The following is a 13,741-nucleotide window of genomic DNA, read 5'->3' on the forward strand; positions in this document are numbered from 1 at the left end:
ACTGAATGTAGTAATTTCACTCTTAACTGATTCCGTCACCCAAAAGATAGCCATTTATACTTACAACTTTTCCTTTAATACAGATGACCCTTTCAACCTAAATCTTGAATCTGAAATCCTGTTTTTCTGTATGCTTGTCCTCAACACATGGGCTCTTCAGTTCATGAACATGCAGATGAAGGGCACTTTGGTCTCATACTCTTCTTCTGTCACCCCCCAAGAGACATATTTTAAAACAGAGATCCAACAGTGAGCGTGCAACTCTGGGTTTTTTTTTACAATCAGTTTAATGATTAAGCTATTTTCCAACCAATAACTGGTTAAATGATGATGCACCATTTATTCTTGCATATTTTAAACCTACCCACAGTTCATTTTGTCATTAATAATTTTGTATTTGCGTAAATGTATGATCTTAAATTAATAGAATCTTACTTGGGTCACTTTCTAACTTTCTCCCTCAGTTTTGAGTTGCCAGATGTTGTTAGCCTACTAGTCCTATCTATTCTTACCATGCTGGCAGTGATGGAAATTAAGTCCAACAATATCATGAGAGCTAGAATTGGGAAAGGCCACTTATCAGAATGTTGGCAACTAACAACATTTATAACAAGGCATTTGGCATCCCATGATGGATGTATGCCTGAGATCAGGTTGCCTTGAGCCAGAATATGGAGAAGGAACATATGATTTAGAGCCTTACCACACAAGAAAATAAAGCAGAAACTGAGCTAGAGAGTAGCGGCTTTCTCTGTGCCTTTTGCATGACATCACAGTGCTTCAGTTCTCTTCCTGTAAGAAATGGTGATAAAAACTTGTCTTTTGCAAAACAAATTTTTCCTCCCAGAAAAATATATGTGCTTTTATTACCTTCTCCTGTGGGAAGAAAACTGAAGCGCTATGATGTCATGCAGTTAGGTACAGGGAAAGCTGCTACTCTCCAGCTCAGTTCCTGCTTTGTTTTCTCATGTGAAAAGACTTGTACATCAATCTAGGGCACAGTTTCTCAACCAGGATTCCCTGGAACCCCAGGGTTTCATGAGAACACACTAGTGGTTCTGTTGAAGATTGCGACTGAGAAAGAAATAAACATTTTTTTAAAGTTGTAGATATAAAAAGTTTTATGTAGGGGTTCCCTGAGATCTGTAAATTATTTCAAGAGTTCCTCCAAGATAAAAATGTTGAGAAAGGCTGCTGTAGGGGATTCCATTAAACACTAGCTGTGTAATCTCCATTATTCATTGGTGCTGTGAAGTTAAAAGGGATCTGTGTTTAATCAACCTGTCATTAGCATCTTTTTTCTTTCCACCCCAGGCATGGACCCATGCAGGCATTCTTTTGAAACACAAATATAGTTTTTTAGTGGGATGTGCCTCCATCTCAGATGTCATTGCTCAGGTAAGGACATATTCTAGTCACATCTTTTTGTACTGTTGAAAAAATACCCAACCAAATCTACATCACATCCATATTTGTAACAGTCTATGTTTGCAAGCTTACATACAAGTGTGGGCTCCCCCACCCCGACCATAATGAGGTTGAAATTGCTTGCGGACAGGAGTGCTAAGGAACTGACGCAAAATATATATTAAATGTTATGGTGATTTAATGTTACTTGCTGTGTCAAATTGTGGATACTTTTGCTCCATATACGCTATTATGATTGTATTTCTGTTACTAGCTATAATAATTTTTGTTTGCATCATAACAGCGTGACTAAATATGCTCATCTTCATAGCTAAGAAGGGATTTAAATCAGGGAGTCTCTGGTCCTAAATTTCTGGCCACTAAACTGCAATGAGTGAATTAGAGTTAAAACAATCAAGCAAAACCTGATGCTTAAAAGTACATACGTATTTTATTGTATAATTTATCCTGCATATCACCATACTGTAATAACAAAAAAAGATCTTGACATCACCCATTCACACCTTGATCCCAGGGATGGAACCAAATTCCAGATGTTGTTTGCAACTCCCTTATTACTGCCCATTCTATGTGCTGGCTAGAGTTGCTGGGAGTTGCAGCCCAATAAGATCTGGATGCTTGTATCATTCCCATCTGTCTTATCTCATAAAAGAAAATTATTTCTTTTAAGTTGCAGACATTCATTTGTTATATAAGAATAAGAACACTGAACTGCATTAGAGGAATGATGTAAAGATGTCATTCTTTTCTCAAATAGGAGGATGTTTGCCATGAAGGTACACTCGTCCTTCCACATTCACTGGGGTTAGGGGCACAGGACCCCGATGAATGTGGAAAACTGCAAATAACAAAAACACTATATTTTTACCTGAAAGAACACCTCTCTAGGAATCTCTAAGTCCTTGAGTGCAACTCTGTGGTCAACATCTGCCAGACATTGACCACAGAATTGTGTGGAGGAGCTACAAATGCCTAGTGGAGTGTTCTCTAGGAATCTCTAGGTCCTTCAGTGCACCTTTTGGTTAAAGTTAACCATAGAGTTGCACTGGAGGACTTAGATATTCCTAGAGAGAATATATTAATAAAATCCGTGCATAATCAAATCCGCAAAAGTCAAAGACGCAAATGTGGAAGCAGAAGTGTATTTCATAGAGGTGATCCTTCCTTTTCCTGTGTCACTACTGCATGCTCTTTTAGTTAACTTTATACCTAGCTTTGACATCTGGCCTAAATCATATTGTTGGTCCCAACTAGAGTAGATCTCAATGAGATTTGCCTACGTGTTGACTCCTCAATCAAAACCTGGTGCAATAGCTCAACTCTAATTAGGTTTAATCAATAGGATGTAGGCCATTTAACTTGAGTCTCTGCCCTGATTTTCTCTCTGTTATTTCAAGCGATGTTTGCTAGAGCTGGTAACGAAGTGGTGTTTATTGCTAGATGACATGTGTTATACCATACATGTTTCATTCTTTCTTGCCCACCACTTCTCCTCATATAAATGTACTGGGCAATACATGGCTGGGAACCGTGTGCAGTTTTGCATCCCCATTTACTGCCCCCCTCCAAATTGCTGCCACAATTTAGCAGCAAGCCAAGAAAACACCATTTAAAGCAAGCATTTCTGTTGCTTTACACTGCTTGGAGCTACTGACTGTTGACAGCATCTGGGTGGGAGGGTTGCCACCCACAGTGGATCTTGAGGGGCAGGTTTGTCTCCTAACCCAGTAAAGTTGCCCACTCTTGTCCTACACCATACTAGCATCCTGTTTATCTCCTTCTATTGCTTACAAAGAGGCTTTTCTACAAACTGAGTAGTGTTTTAAAAAAATATTGTCCATGTGGTACCATAACATTTGCTCTACCACAAGCTGTGAAGGCTACAGACTAACCAAAAATGTAGGAAGCAAAGGCAGTTTTAAGACTGATCATGCACAGTTTCTGCTGACCATAACTACAGCAAATACCTCTGAATAATAATTATGGGATACCCAGTGTTTGGTACATAATGGCTGTTTTTAAAGTGGTTTCATTTTTAATAGGGATTTGAAATTATGTTCTTGTAACCAATCTCTTTTTCTCTTCCTTTCCTTTCTCTGGCAGGTTGTTTTTGTAGCCATTTTGCTCCATAGTCACTTGGAATGCAGAGAACCTCTCCTTATCCCCATATTGTCCTTGTACATGGGAGCACTTGTCCGATGTACCACTCTGTGCCTGGGTTACTACAGAAACATACATGACATCATTCCTGATAGTAGTGGGCCAGAGATGGGGGTATGTTTTCATGCATTAGGAATTCTAAACCTACTGTTCAATCCAATACATTAGCATTGCATACCAAACTATGAAATCACTAGCCTGGTAAAATATCTTAGTAGTTCATCCTCTCATCATTCATTTGACACATTAAAAAGAAGAAAGAGAAGGAAGCCAACTCTTCTGACTTTTTTAGGCAACTATGTAAGAAAATTTGTGAAGGGGATTGTTGCTATTTGAGATCAGGGCTGTTCCTTCTGTCACATTTTTGGGATATGAATTTCCCAGTGTGCCTTCTGGACTACTTGTTTTGTCAGGTTATTTAATTTTTTTCCAAGAGAAAGCCTGACTTTTTAAGAAGTGCAGATGAACAAGGAAGTCTCCACAATGCTGATGCCCTTGGTAAAACCCATTTTAATAAATCTGGATGTGGATAGTGACCACCTGGGCAAGTGAATGCCTCATAACTCAACACATGTACAATTCAGTCTCCATAGTGAAACACTTTCGTAGGTGTTTTTTAAAAAATAATAATCCTTTTTTGTAGTGCAAACATGGTCATATTTTTGTGTTTAAAAAAAACAAACCCAAAATTGGTAACAAGATACTACATAAACAAAAGTTCTTCTAGCACTTTGTCCCAAGAATGAATTAATAAAACATGATGACAGAGCATGGTGGTTAATAGTGATGATAGTAAAGGATCCCCCTACCCACACACAAATAATTAGCACAGTAGCATTAAATTTTAGTGCTCTAAATGTTATTTTAAAGAAGAAGTATTGTATTAGAACAGTGCCTTTGAAACTCTGGTTATTCAGAGGTTTTGGGTTTTAACTCCCAAAAGCCCCAGCCAGGAATTCTGGGAGCTGTAGTCCAAACTACCAGGGGGGGGGGGGGCAAAGTTTGGGAACTACTGTATTAGATGGGTTTATACAATATTTAAATGCACAGTAATCCTGATCAAATATTTATTATATTAGGAGGAACCTCTTGACAGTAAGAGCTGTTCGACAGTGGAACACACTCCCTTGCAGTGTGGTGGAGTCGCCTCCTTTGGAGGTCTTTAAACAGAGTCTGGATGGCCATCTGTCAGGGGTGTTTTGATTGCATGGCAGGGGGCTTGGACTGGATGGCCCTTGTGGTCTCTTCCAACTCTATGATTCTATTTATTTCAAGGGTTTATATCCCGCTTTCCCCCCACAATGGGATTCAAGGCAAATTACAATAATTTTAAAAGATAAAATCATTTTAAAAGGCAGAAGTAAAAGCGTTGATGTATAAAAGTTATTTTTTTTTTTACAGTAACCATGCATAGCTGAATTTATAAGAACTATGAGAAGAAACAAGGGAATACCATCTTAAGCCCTATGCAGACTGGCAGAAAGCTCTGGCCTGTGGGTGGAGTCAGGGTGCAGCATCCTCCCTCTGGACGCCCTGACTCCACCCCCATGTGCCATTTTGGAGTGCACCGGTCCACACGGCACATGCCATTATGGCGCACCTCCGGTGCTGCATCCACATGATGCCCAAAGGGGCATCATAAAGCCACACCACCGTGGCTATGGCACCCCTTGGAGGGCACAAAAGGGAGCTCCTTTTTGCAGCTCCTTTTTGTGCCCTCCAGAGGCTGGATCATGGCCATGGCATGAGGTTGCCACAACCTCGATCCAGCCAGGAACGGGGTGGCTGCATGCCACCCCTTAGGGGCAATCTGAATAGCTCCTTATTTAGAAATCCAGCTGCAAAATAGGCTGGTTGTTAAGAATCTTTTACTCCTTTTTTATTTACTGTGTGTGTTTGCACACAAGGGCTTCCTTTTCTTTCTTCTTGCTCATATCATGCTCATCTTTTATAAAATATGTTCTTTAGCTATTCTGCTAGCTGTGTTCTGATTTTTTTATTTTTTTTTACAAATACTTCCTCCTCATTCTGTATGCAGGGAGATGCTACGATAAGAAAGATGCTAGGTTTCTGGTGGCCATTGGCGTTAATTTTGGCTACGCAAAGGATCAGTCGGCCTATTGTCAACCTCTTTGTATCCCGAGACCTGGGCGGCAGCTCTGCAGCCACAGAGGTACAAAACAAAAAAAACCAAATAGCTGTGATTTCCTTATTGTTATTCAGCAAAGCAGAAAACCTTGACTTATCTTTAAGAGGTGCTACAGTTTCTGTATTTTCCTCTCTTTTATATCAATTCTTTCTGCTGAAAATCTGTTAACCTTCCCTGGGGTATCAAACAAACTGCAGATGGTCTCTAAACGTGTGCATCTTTTCTGGCGACTTCTCTAACTACATTTTCTCTCAAATCTGCCTTGACTGAGAAACAAAATACATTATCTGGAATGCCATGTTATTTTTCCTCTGAATTTTAAAACTAAAAGCAGCTGTGAGAGGTTACTCATCTGAACAGAGGAAGGATAGGTGGATAGTTGCTGCTTAAATTCTTCTTGTCATATTATTTTTCACTTCAAAGTTATCTTCCTGACTCTGCTTTCTCCCCACTAGAGGAGATGATAAATGGACTCTGTGTATCTTTCTCCATTGGTAGTAAAAGAGCTTGAGGGATGCAATTTTGGGTATAAGAATGATCCTTCCTTCTGCTGATGCTTTTCAGTTAAGAAACAATTACAAAAGGGAAAGAAGCACAGAACCCATTTCATATTTAGTTTCGCCTTTATCTGGGCATTATGTTTTGTTTTGTTTTGTTTTGTTTTGAGTTTGTCAGATTTTGAAAAATGTATTGGGTGGCCTTATAAACCTGCATACAACATTCATTTAAGAGTTTGATGTTTCACTGAATCGTGCTTTGCATGGAGTCAGAGAATTGTGAGTCGTGTTCTGCTTATGATAACCAGGCTTTTCTCCATGCTGCAGCTGTCAGTAAAAACCAAGAAACATAAGGGAATAATATGGGTGCATCTTCTCTTGTGTGTCTGTAAACACCTTTCAGCTGCACAAGGAGCCTCTGGATTGAATCCGTTTTAAAATAGTGATTGAAATGAGAGCAAGGATGATGAAAGATGTAAAGTAGTTTTATATCAAGTCAGGCTGGACTTGAGTATAGAAGTGAAGTGGTTATAGATTCAGTAGCATCCTTTTCTAGGACCATAATGCAGGTGGTCCTGGTTTCAGTCTCTGGCATCTCCAACCCAGCAGGATAAAAAAATAGGACTGTCAAAGATCTCTGTGCAAGAATATGAAGAAGTCATGCCTATTGGATTAAATACAGTTGCCCCTCCTAACTTGCGCATCTCAGGTCTGCGACCTTGAAAATACATGGAGTGAACAGAACAGAATGTGTAGATTCAGATTATAAACAATCATTTATGATTTCTTTTGGTATCTTTGGGAGCAGGAAGCAGTAACTCAGGTTTGCTGTTTGACAATTCAGAAGCTGTGTTTGAACACACCAAACCACTGCTTTTTGCTGCGAGTAGTCAGACTCATGTCCTCTCCTTTTCCAGTGCAGTTACAAGGACACCAGAACCTTTTATTTCTGTTCCAAGTTAACCACATTTTAATATGTAATGTAAACCTAATACCATGGGTAATCTCCATTTGGTTAGTTGAAGCAAGCTAGCTTCATAAAATGGGCTACAAAGTAGCTAGTTTCTACTTTGTACAGTGAATGAGATACCATGGTTCTTAGCAGTTTATTCATACAGCGGTAAAGCATGGTTTTGTGATTGAGATGGAACAGCCCCACTATAAATCATCCTTTTATACTATCATACTATCTCATCCCCCCCCCCCCCTTTTATGTGTGGAACTATTGTTCCTTTAATGGGAATGGCCATTGTGAATAAAGCAGTAAGATATTTCAATATATCTTACAGAGCTTGGAAAAGTTACTTTATAAAGTCATGAGGTATTCCAGTACAATGTACAAACCTTGAAAGAGTTACTTTTCCAAGTTCTGGCAATGTACTAATTAAAATGCCAAAAGCAGAAAACATGATCAAATGGGTGGGAAAGAGAAAAATGAAATGGAGATCTCAGAATACCTTTTCTGAAGTTATGTAGCTTTCTAAGTATCTTTCCCCATCATAGAAGCAAAAACTAACTAATCTGAGTCCCCCCCCCCAAAAAAAAAACAAAAACCACCACATCATAAATCAGTTACTTGCTTGGCCATCTAAAATTTTTTGCTGATGTGGTTATCAGGACTAACATAAGAATGTGCAAATGACAATTTTGACCTGTAATTTTCTGACTATGTGTTGTTGTTGTTGTCTTTTCCTTCAGGCAGTGGCAATTCTGACAGCTACATATCCAGTAGGGCACATGCCATATGGCTGGTTGACAGAGATTCGAGCTGTTTATCCTGCTTTTGATAAGGTGAGCGTGTTATCTGTGAAGAGAGCAAACCTTTGGATCCTCTTTCAGATACATATGTGCTTGCTGAGAGTGCTCTCTGAGAAATCAATTTTACATCTGTGTGAAGCCTGTAAGAAATGAAACAAAATGAGATTTTATGAAACTTCAGATCACTTCTTGGCTAGGTTCAAGTGTAGAAATCTCCACAAAGTCTCCCATCTGTTGTTCTGTAGTGGTAGATACAACTGTTGATGAGGCAGCCACATCTGTTTGTCTACCTCTGCCTATCTACCTGTTTGGCATCTCCATCTTTTGGCTATGATGAGCTTTGATAATGGCCAAGATGCTTTAGCAAGCATCGCTTGGCAGGGATAGTCACCACAGGAAACTAGCTGTGAATGAGAATAGGAAGTCACATTCTGTTGAGGGCCCATACCAGAAGCAGCATTTGACTCTGGAGCATTTTGAAGCCATCAGCATACTGGGATTCCTGCATGAACTAAAAATGCCTTTTAGGATTCTCTGTTGCGCCAAGCCCCATTGAATTCATACCAGGAGCATTCCCTTCTGGAAGCTGACTGCAGAACGGTATTTCAGGAAAATTTAAAATGTGCCCCAGAAACCTCTACAATGTAATCAGGGATACTAACTTACACCTGAGCATCCTTGGGTAGCAAACAAAACACACAGAGCAGTCCTCAAGGTAGTCCCAACGAAGGCAGAAACATGGATGAGGGACTGACTTAGGGAGGAGAGAGGTACTTCCTACTGTTGCACCATCAAGCCCTTTATTCCATGTAGAATGATTGGCATGCATGTCCCCTGCCCATATGTTTTCAAATGTAACTCCCTCACAGGCTTAAACAATCCAGTTATGATGAAGGGTAGAAATCTTAGCTCTGTTGTGCACTTTGTACATTAGTACAGGTACTACTGGCTTCCATATCAGTAGGGTGGTGAATTAATGTTGGATATTAGTCCAAATTTTAAACCTCTCCAAGGTGCAAAACCTATTTGGGACATGGGGTTCAGTATGTTATTTAAAGAGCAGACTAAAACCCAGAGACAAGCCAGCAACTGTGGCCATTTATGAAGGACCAGTATTTGACAAAAGATTTCACCATAAAGTCCATCCCACTGTAGATTCAGCAAAGAAAACCCTTGCTTCTTCTTTTATTATTTGGATAAAAGGAATTCTGAGAAAATATTTGTTTAAGAAAGAATTATGTCACTTTTCATTTTTATAAACCCCACAGTGGATTACAGTAAAAGCAGAAAGTATGCATTGGACCATTTTAGTAGGGTATTTTATATTTGACGACACACAGCAAACCCTAAAAAAAGAATATATATCCATTCCATTTTTATCCATAGATAAAACTGCCTTGACATTTCCCTGGAAGGATTCCATTGCTGTGCGTGCTTTCTGCTTTTCCAGAATTTGTGTATCTGCATATATATATATATATAAAGGGCTGGGGAGAGGTTCTGTTAACATAATGATATGTCAAATCTCCATGCAAGACAGGGCGTTGAGTTGCTTAAATTGTGTACAGATCATTAGAGTGAATAAGAACCAGGTGTTCAGCACTTAGTTTTCTGTAGGGTACTTCCTTTGCTAATTGGAGATTTAATGAGTCAGGAGTTGTTGCAGTGATTTGGACCTGCTCTGTTTCTGGGAGCAGGATTTTGAAAGACAAAACAGCTCAGGCTTGTCGTGTGTTGAGCATCTGCTGTACCATCTCGCTGCCTCAAACTGCAAGATTTTCTTCTTTAAGCTCATTAGGAGAAGGGATTTCAAACTCTGAAGAAGCAAATTGAACTCTGAGACAACCTGCAGATTGACTGTTGACATGAGAAAATGTCATTTTCTCTAGGGTTGCAAAATGTGTGACCCTCCAGATGTGATTAGACTGCAGCTCTCAGCATCCTTTGCTATTGACTATGCTAGTCAAGCCTGATGGGAGTTGCAGTTCAGCAGCATTTGATAAACCACATATTCCCGATCCTTGTTCTTGTTTCTTATATGAGTTTTATTAGAAAGCCACACCCAGTTGGCTGTAACCAATTAAAACACAAATCCACTGGGTCTGTATTATCATGTATGACACTACAAAAACATATGTGTATCTATAGCTACAAGTTAAGTATTCTATAATAATCACTTCCTAGGCACTGAGGTTGAGACCCAGAGACGTGTATAGGGCCTACTCTGTGAGCTGTGGCAAATACATTTTTAGAGCAATACAGAATGTTTTTCATTTCAATTTCTATTAGTGGCAAATCTCTGCAGATACATACTGGACAGCACCACATGATTGTTTCCAGTGACTACAATAAACCATATCACAGTCAATTTTCCTCAGTTACTTTATGCTGCAAATTTAGCAATATTTGGGAGCCAAGTTAGCACTTCCACAATAACAGTAATAGCAGTAATAATAGTAGTTGTTGTTGTAAAAGTAGTAATAGTATGAGTTGTTGTTTATTGTGCACTTATATCAACAAATTTGTTATGTTCTTAAGATTCACAGCACAATACTATGCATGTTTACTCGGAATTAAGTCCCATAAAAGTTAATAGGGCATATTCCCAAGTAAGTGGAGGTAGGAATGCAGATACAGTAGTGCTTTGTGATGCTAAAGATAGATGTGATTACTCTTCTAGACATCAATGCTCTTTTCTCCCCATTTACTGCAGAATAACCCAAGTAATAAAATGGTGAACAGCAGCAGCACCGTGACAGCAGCACATATCAAAAAGTTCACTTTTGTCTGCATGGCCTTGTCCTTAACGGTAAGAAGTGAATAATACCATCAGTGCTGGTTTTATTGATTTTACCTTTATCTCACTGTCTTTCAAGTTGTTTGTGGTGGTATATAGAATGTTTTCTTCCCCATTCCCAGATCTTTTTTCTTTCTTTGTTTTAGCCACTCTGTGAGACAGGTTAGGCTGTGAGACAGAGACTACGTTGAGGTCATCCACTGAGTAGGGGTTTTAATAATCTTCTCATGTTCTGGTACTTTGACCCCTGCAGTACACTGGCTCCATTTAAATGAAATATTATACTTTGATTTGCAGAACAGATCTTTCACTGGGAAATCAGGAAACACTGTGTTCTCATGACTGTATCTGTGTGTCTGTACATGTATGTGTATATGAGTGTGTGTGCCAGAACATAAAAACTAAGAGTATAAACTGTGATCCAGGAGTTTTAAATTTTATTATCGCCCTGTCTCAGCCTCCTCTGCAGTGTAGAGACAATAATGCTGACCCATAAAGATTAATGCAGATCACTTATGCACAGCAATCTGAGCAACCCTGGATAATGTGAAGTTTTGTCAGGGAACACAAATTATAAGAATTACTTCATCCCCTGTCCTTGGTACCTGAGCAGATTGAAAACAAAGGTTGTTAGTGTATGGACAGTGGCTCTGTAGTCTTTCTCATTGACAGGATCTGTATATTCTTTGTACTCTCCACATTAGAAATGATAGATGATTGCATCAGAACTCAGAACTGTACTGAATCACGGATGACTATCTGCTGACTTTGTCCAGTTCAGTCATTACTCATCTCCTCTTTTGTTCTTGCTCATTGCGGAGTCACATGATGAATTTTTGAGAGACAAGGCATGTTTTCGGTGTATTAGTAAGGAGATGGATGTGCCTAGAAGAATCTAGTATAGAGAGAAGTACATTGTCATAATATGTGGTGACAACCAGTAGCTTTAGATCACTTTAAAAGGCATAGGAGAGTTAGGAGGAGGATAAAGCTAACTCTGTCTATAGATTGTGTTTCCTCATCCTCATTGATATATGTGGACAAATGAACATCCATCTATACATTTGAAACATTTGGATGCGCTTAAAATAGGCTGCATCAGTCTTTGGGCACAGTTCAGCTAATATGCTTTTATGTCCTATTGATCTGAATAAGAAATACACACATAGGTTTAAATATTCTGTAGCAAAACCTTTTGTTGGGAAACTATTAGCTTTTTGAGTTAAGTAAACTGTTAAAAAGCACCCTTAGAGTGATTTGAATTACACATCCCTGCCATAAATACTTGCTTGTTTACATTCTGCCATTGTCACACTGACACAGTGGTACATCTCCAATTGCTTATGAAAAAGATACCAGCTGAACCCTTTTCGGCCTCATCAATCTTTTTAATTCCTCTCTCTCAGTCTGAACAACTGTGATTCAGCTGTATGCTGAGCTTGACTTCTAAAAATAGTTTGTACAGACTGCCTTGATGCTTATTCTTAATCAAAAGTCTCATTAATCTGATTAATTAGATGGGCGTCATTCACTGATCCTTAAGTCTAGCAGCTGTTCCTTATCTGTTTGATGTCTTTATGGTCCCTAAATGAAATTGCTTGTAGTATGTAAGAAAGCTTCCTAATAAGATACATAAAAATTATTTTTATTCTGTAATGCTATATCAGTAATATTAGCTTCACTGCTGAAGGAATGCTAACACCCTCCCATTCTCCTATAACCCCAATTCAGAAATCTGAAATATTCCAAAAAACAACATTTTTTAAAATAGATGGCTGAGATAGTGACACCTTGCTTTTTGATGGTTCAGTGTACACAAACTTTGTTCTGTGCACAAAATTATTAAAAATATTGTCTAAAATTACTGTCAGGCTATGTGTATAGGGTTTATATGAAACATAAATGAATTTGGTGTTTCGGCTTGACTCCCATCTCCCAAGATACATCATTATGTACAGTTGACCCTCCGTTTTCATGGGGGATCCATTCCAGAACGCCCCCCCCCCCCCGCAAAACACCCTCCCTTCAAAGTCCCCCAAACAAAAACTATCTGTTTTTGGAAGTGCTTCTTGTGCAGTTTGAGGCCCTAATGGCTCTTGAGGCTGGAAGATTGGCCCTTAGCCTTCTTCTGGTGTAGAGGCATACTACATTTTGCTACTATGATTATTCATTATGGAAAGGGATCTTGATAGCACCTTTGAGACTAACTGAAAGAAAGAAATTGGTTGAAGGTGTTATGGGATCCCTTTGCATACTGATGTTCCAGACTTAACAATGCTACACATTGAATTCTATGATGATTCCTTATAGACCTCATTGGATTTTTCTGGATGTTAGGTAGCTGCCAATATATAACTGCAGTCTTCCTCAGTTTTAAGTACATTTTTTCTTAGAAATGGCTTGAACTACATAGAGGAAATGTGGCACTCTTACACAGATTAGTTCAATTTCAATGGGTACTTCTCTTTCTTGGCACATTTTTAGACACCGTCCATATTAAAAGTGGCTTTTTTGTTGCTGATAAATACACAGATAGTTAGGTTTTTCATTATTATTAGAAAACAGATATTTAATTTAAAAATGCAGAGATCTCTTTCCTTTTGTTTCTAATTTATTCTGATCATCTGAACAAAGGAGGGGGGAAGCAATTGGTGGAATATTTTTGAAGTGATCATGTAAGGGTAGGAATATAGGGTGCAACTCAGCAGAAAAAGCGGGTAGGGCATCCAAATGCAGCACAGCTGGATTACCACATTTTCATGTTAGTGGAACAACACACATAAGACCACTTAGACCAGTTTTTGAGAGAAATAGAAGTGAAACTGAGCAACAGATGGCTAATGGACAGTTTTGTGATGTTGTATTGGATGTAGGTAGGTGTACAAGTTGACAATCACAGATATGTGTGGTGAGCAGTTTTCCGCCCCTATGATTCTGTACCTTTCTACAACT

General features: G+C 38.9%; 2 protein-coding genes across 3 annotated transcripts in view; one reads left to right on the forward strand and one right to left on the reverse strand.

The window, feature by feature from the left end:
- The window catches only part of ANKH (ANKH inorganic pyrophosphate transport regulator), a 114,073-nt gene that overhangs the window by 81,796 nt on the left and 18,536 nt on the right, over positions 1-13,741 (forward strand). For both annotated transcript variants that reach the window (XM_089516470.1, XM_089516469.1), the window contains exons 4-8: positions 1,315-1,398; positions 3,532-3,702; positions 5,627-5,761; positions 7,933-8,025; positions 10,706-10,801. In XM_089516470.1, the coding sequence (XP_089372596.1) occupies positions 1,315-1,398; positions 3,532-3,702; positions 5,627-5,761; positions 7,933-8,025; positions 10,706-10,801 (579 nt within the window). The remainder of the gene's footprint in view (positions 1-1,314; positions 1,399-3,531; positions 3,703-5,626; positions 5,762-7,932; positions 8,026-10,705; positions 10,802-13,741) is intronic.
- The window catches only part of OTULIN (OTU deubiquitinase with linear linkage specificity), a 50,406-nt gene continuing 44,709 nt past the window's right edge, over positions 8,045-13,741 (reverse strand). The window contains exon 9 of the mRNA XM_089516474.1: positions 8,045-8,132. Coding sequence (XP_089372600.1) covers positions 8,070-8,132 — 63 coding nt within the window. The 3' untranslated portion in view covers positions 8,045-8,069. The remainder of the gene's footprint in view (positions 8,133-13,741) is intronic.

The sequence above is a fragment of the Sceloporus occidentalis genome, unplaced genomic scaffold, assembly GCF_023333645.1.
Source record: "Sceloporus occidentalis isolate IW3139 unplaced genomic scaffold, rSceOcc1.0.p SCAF_3, whole genome shotgun sequence".
NCBI lineage: Eukaryota > Metazoa > Chordata > Lepidosauria > Squamata > Phrynosomatidae > Sceloporus > Sceloporus occidentalis.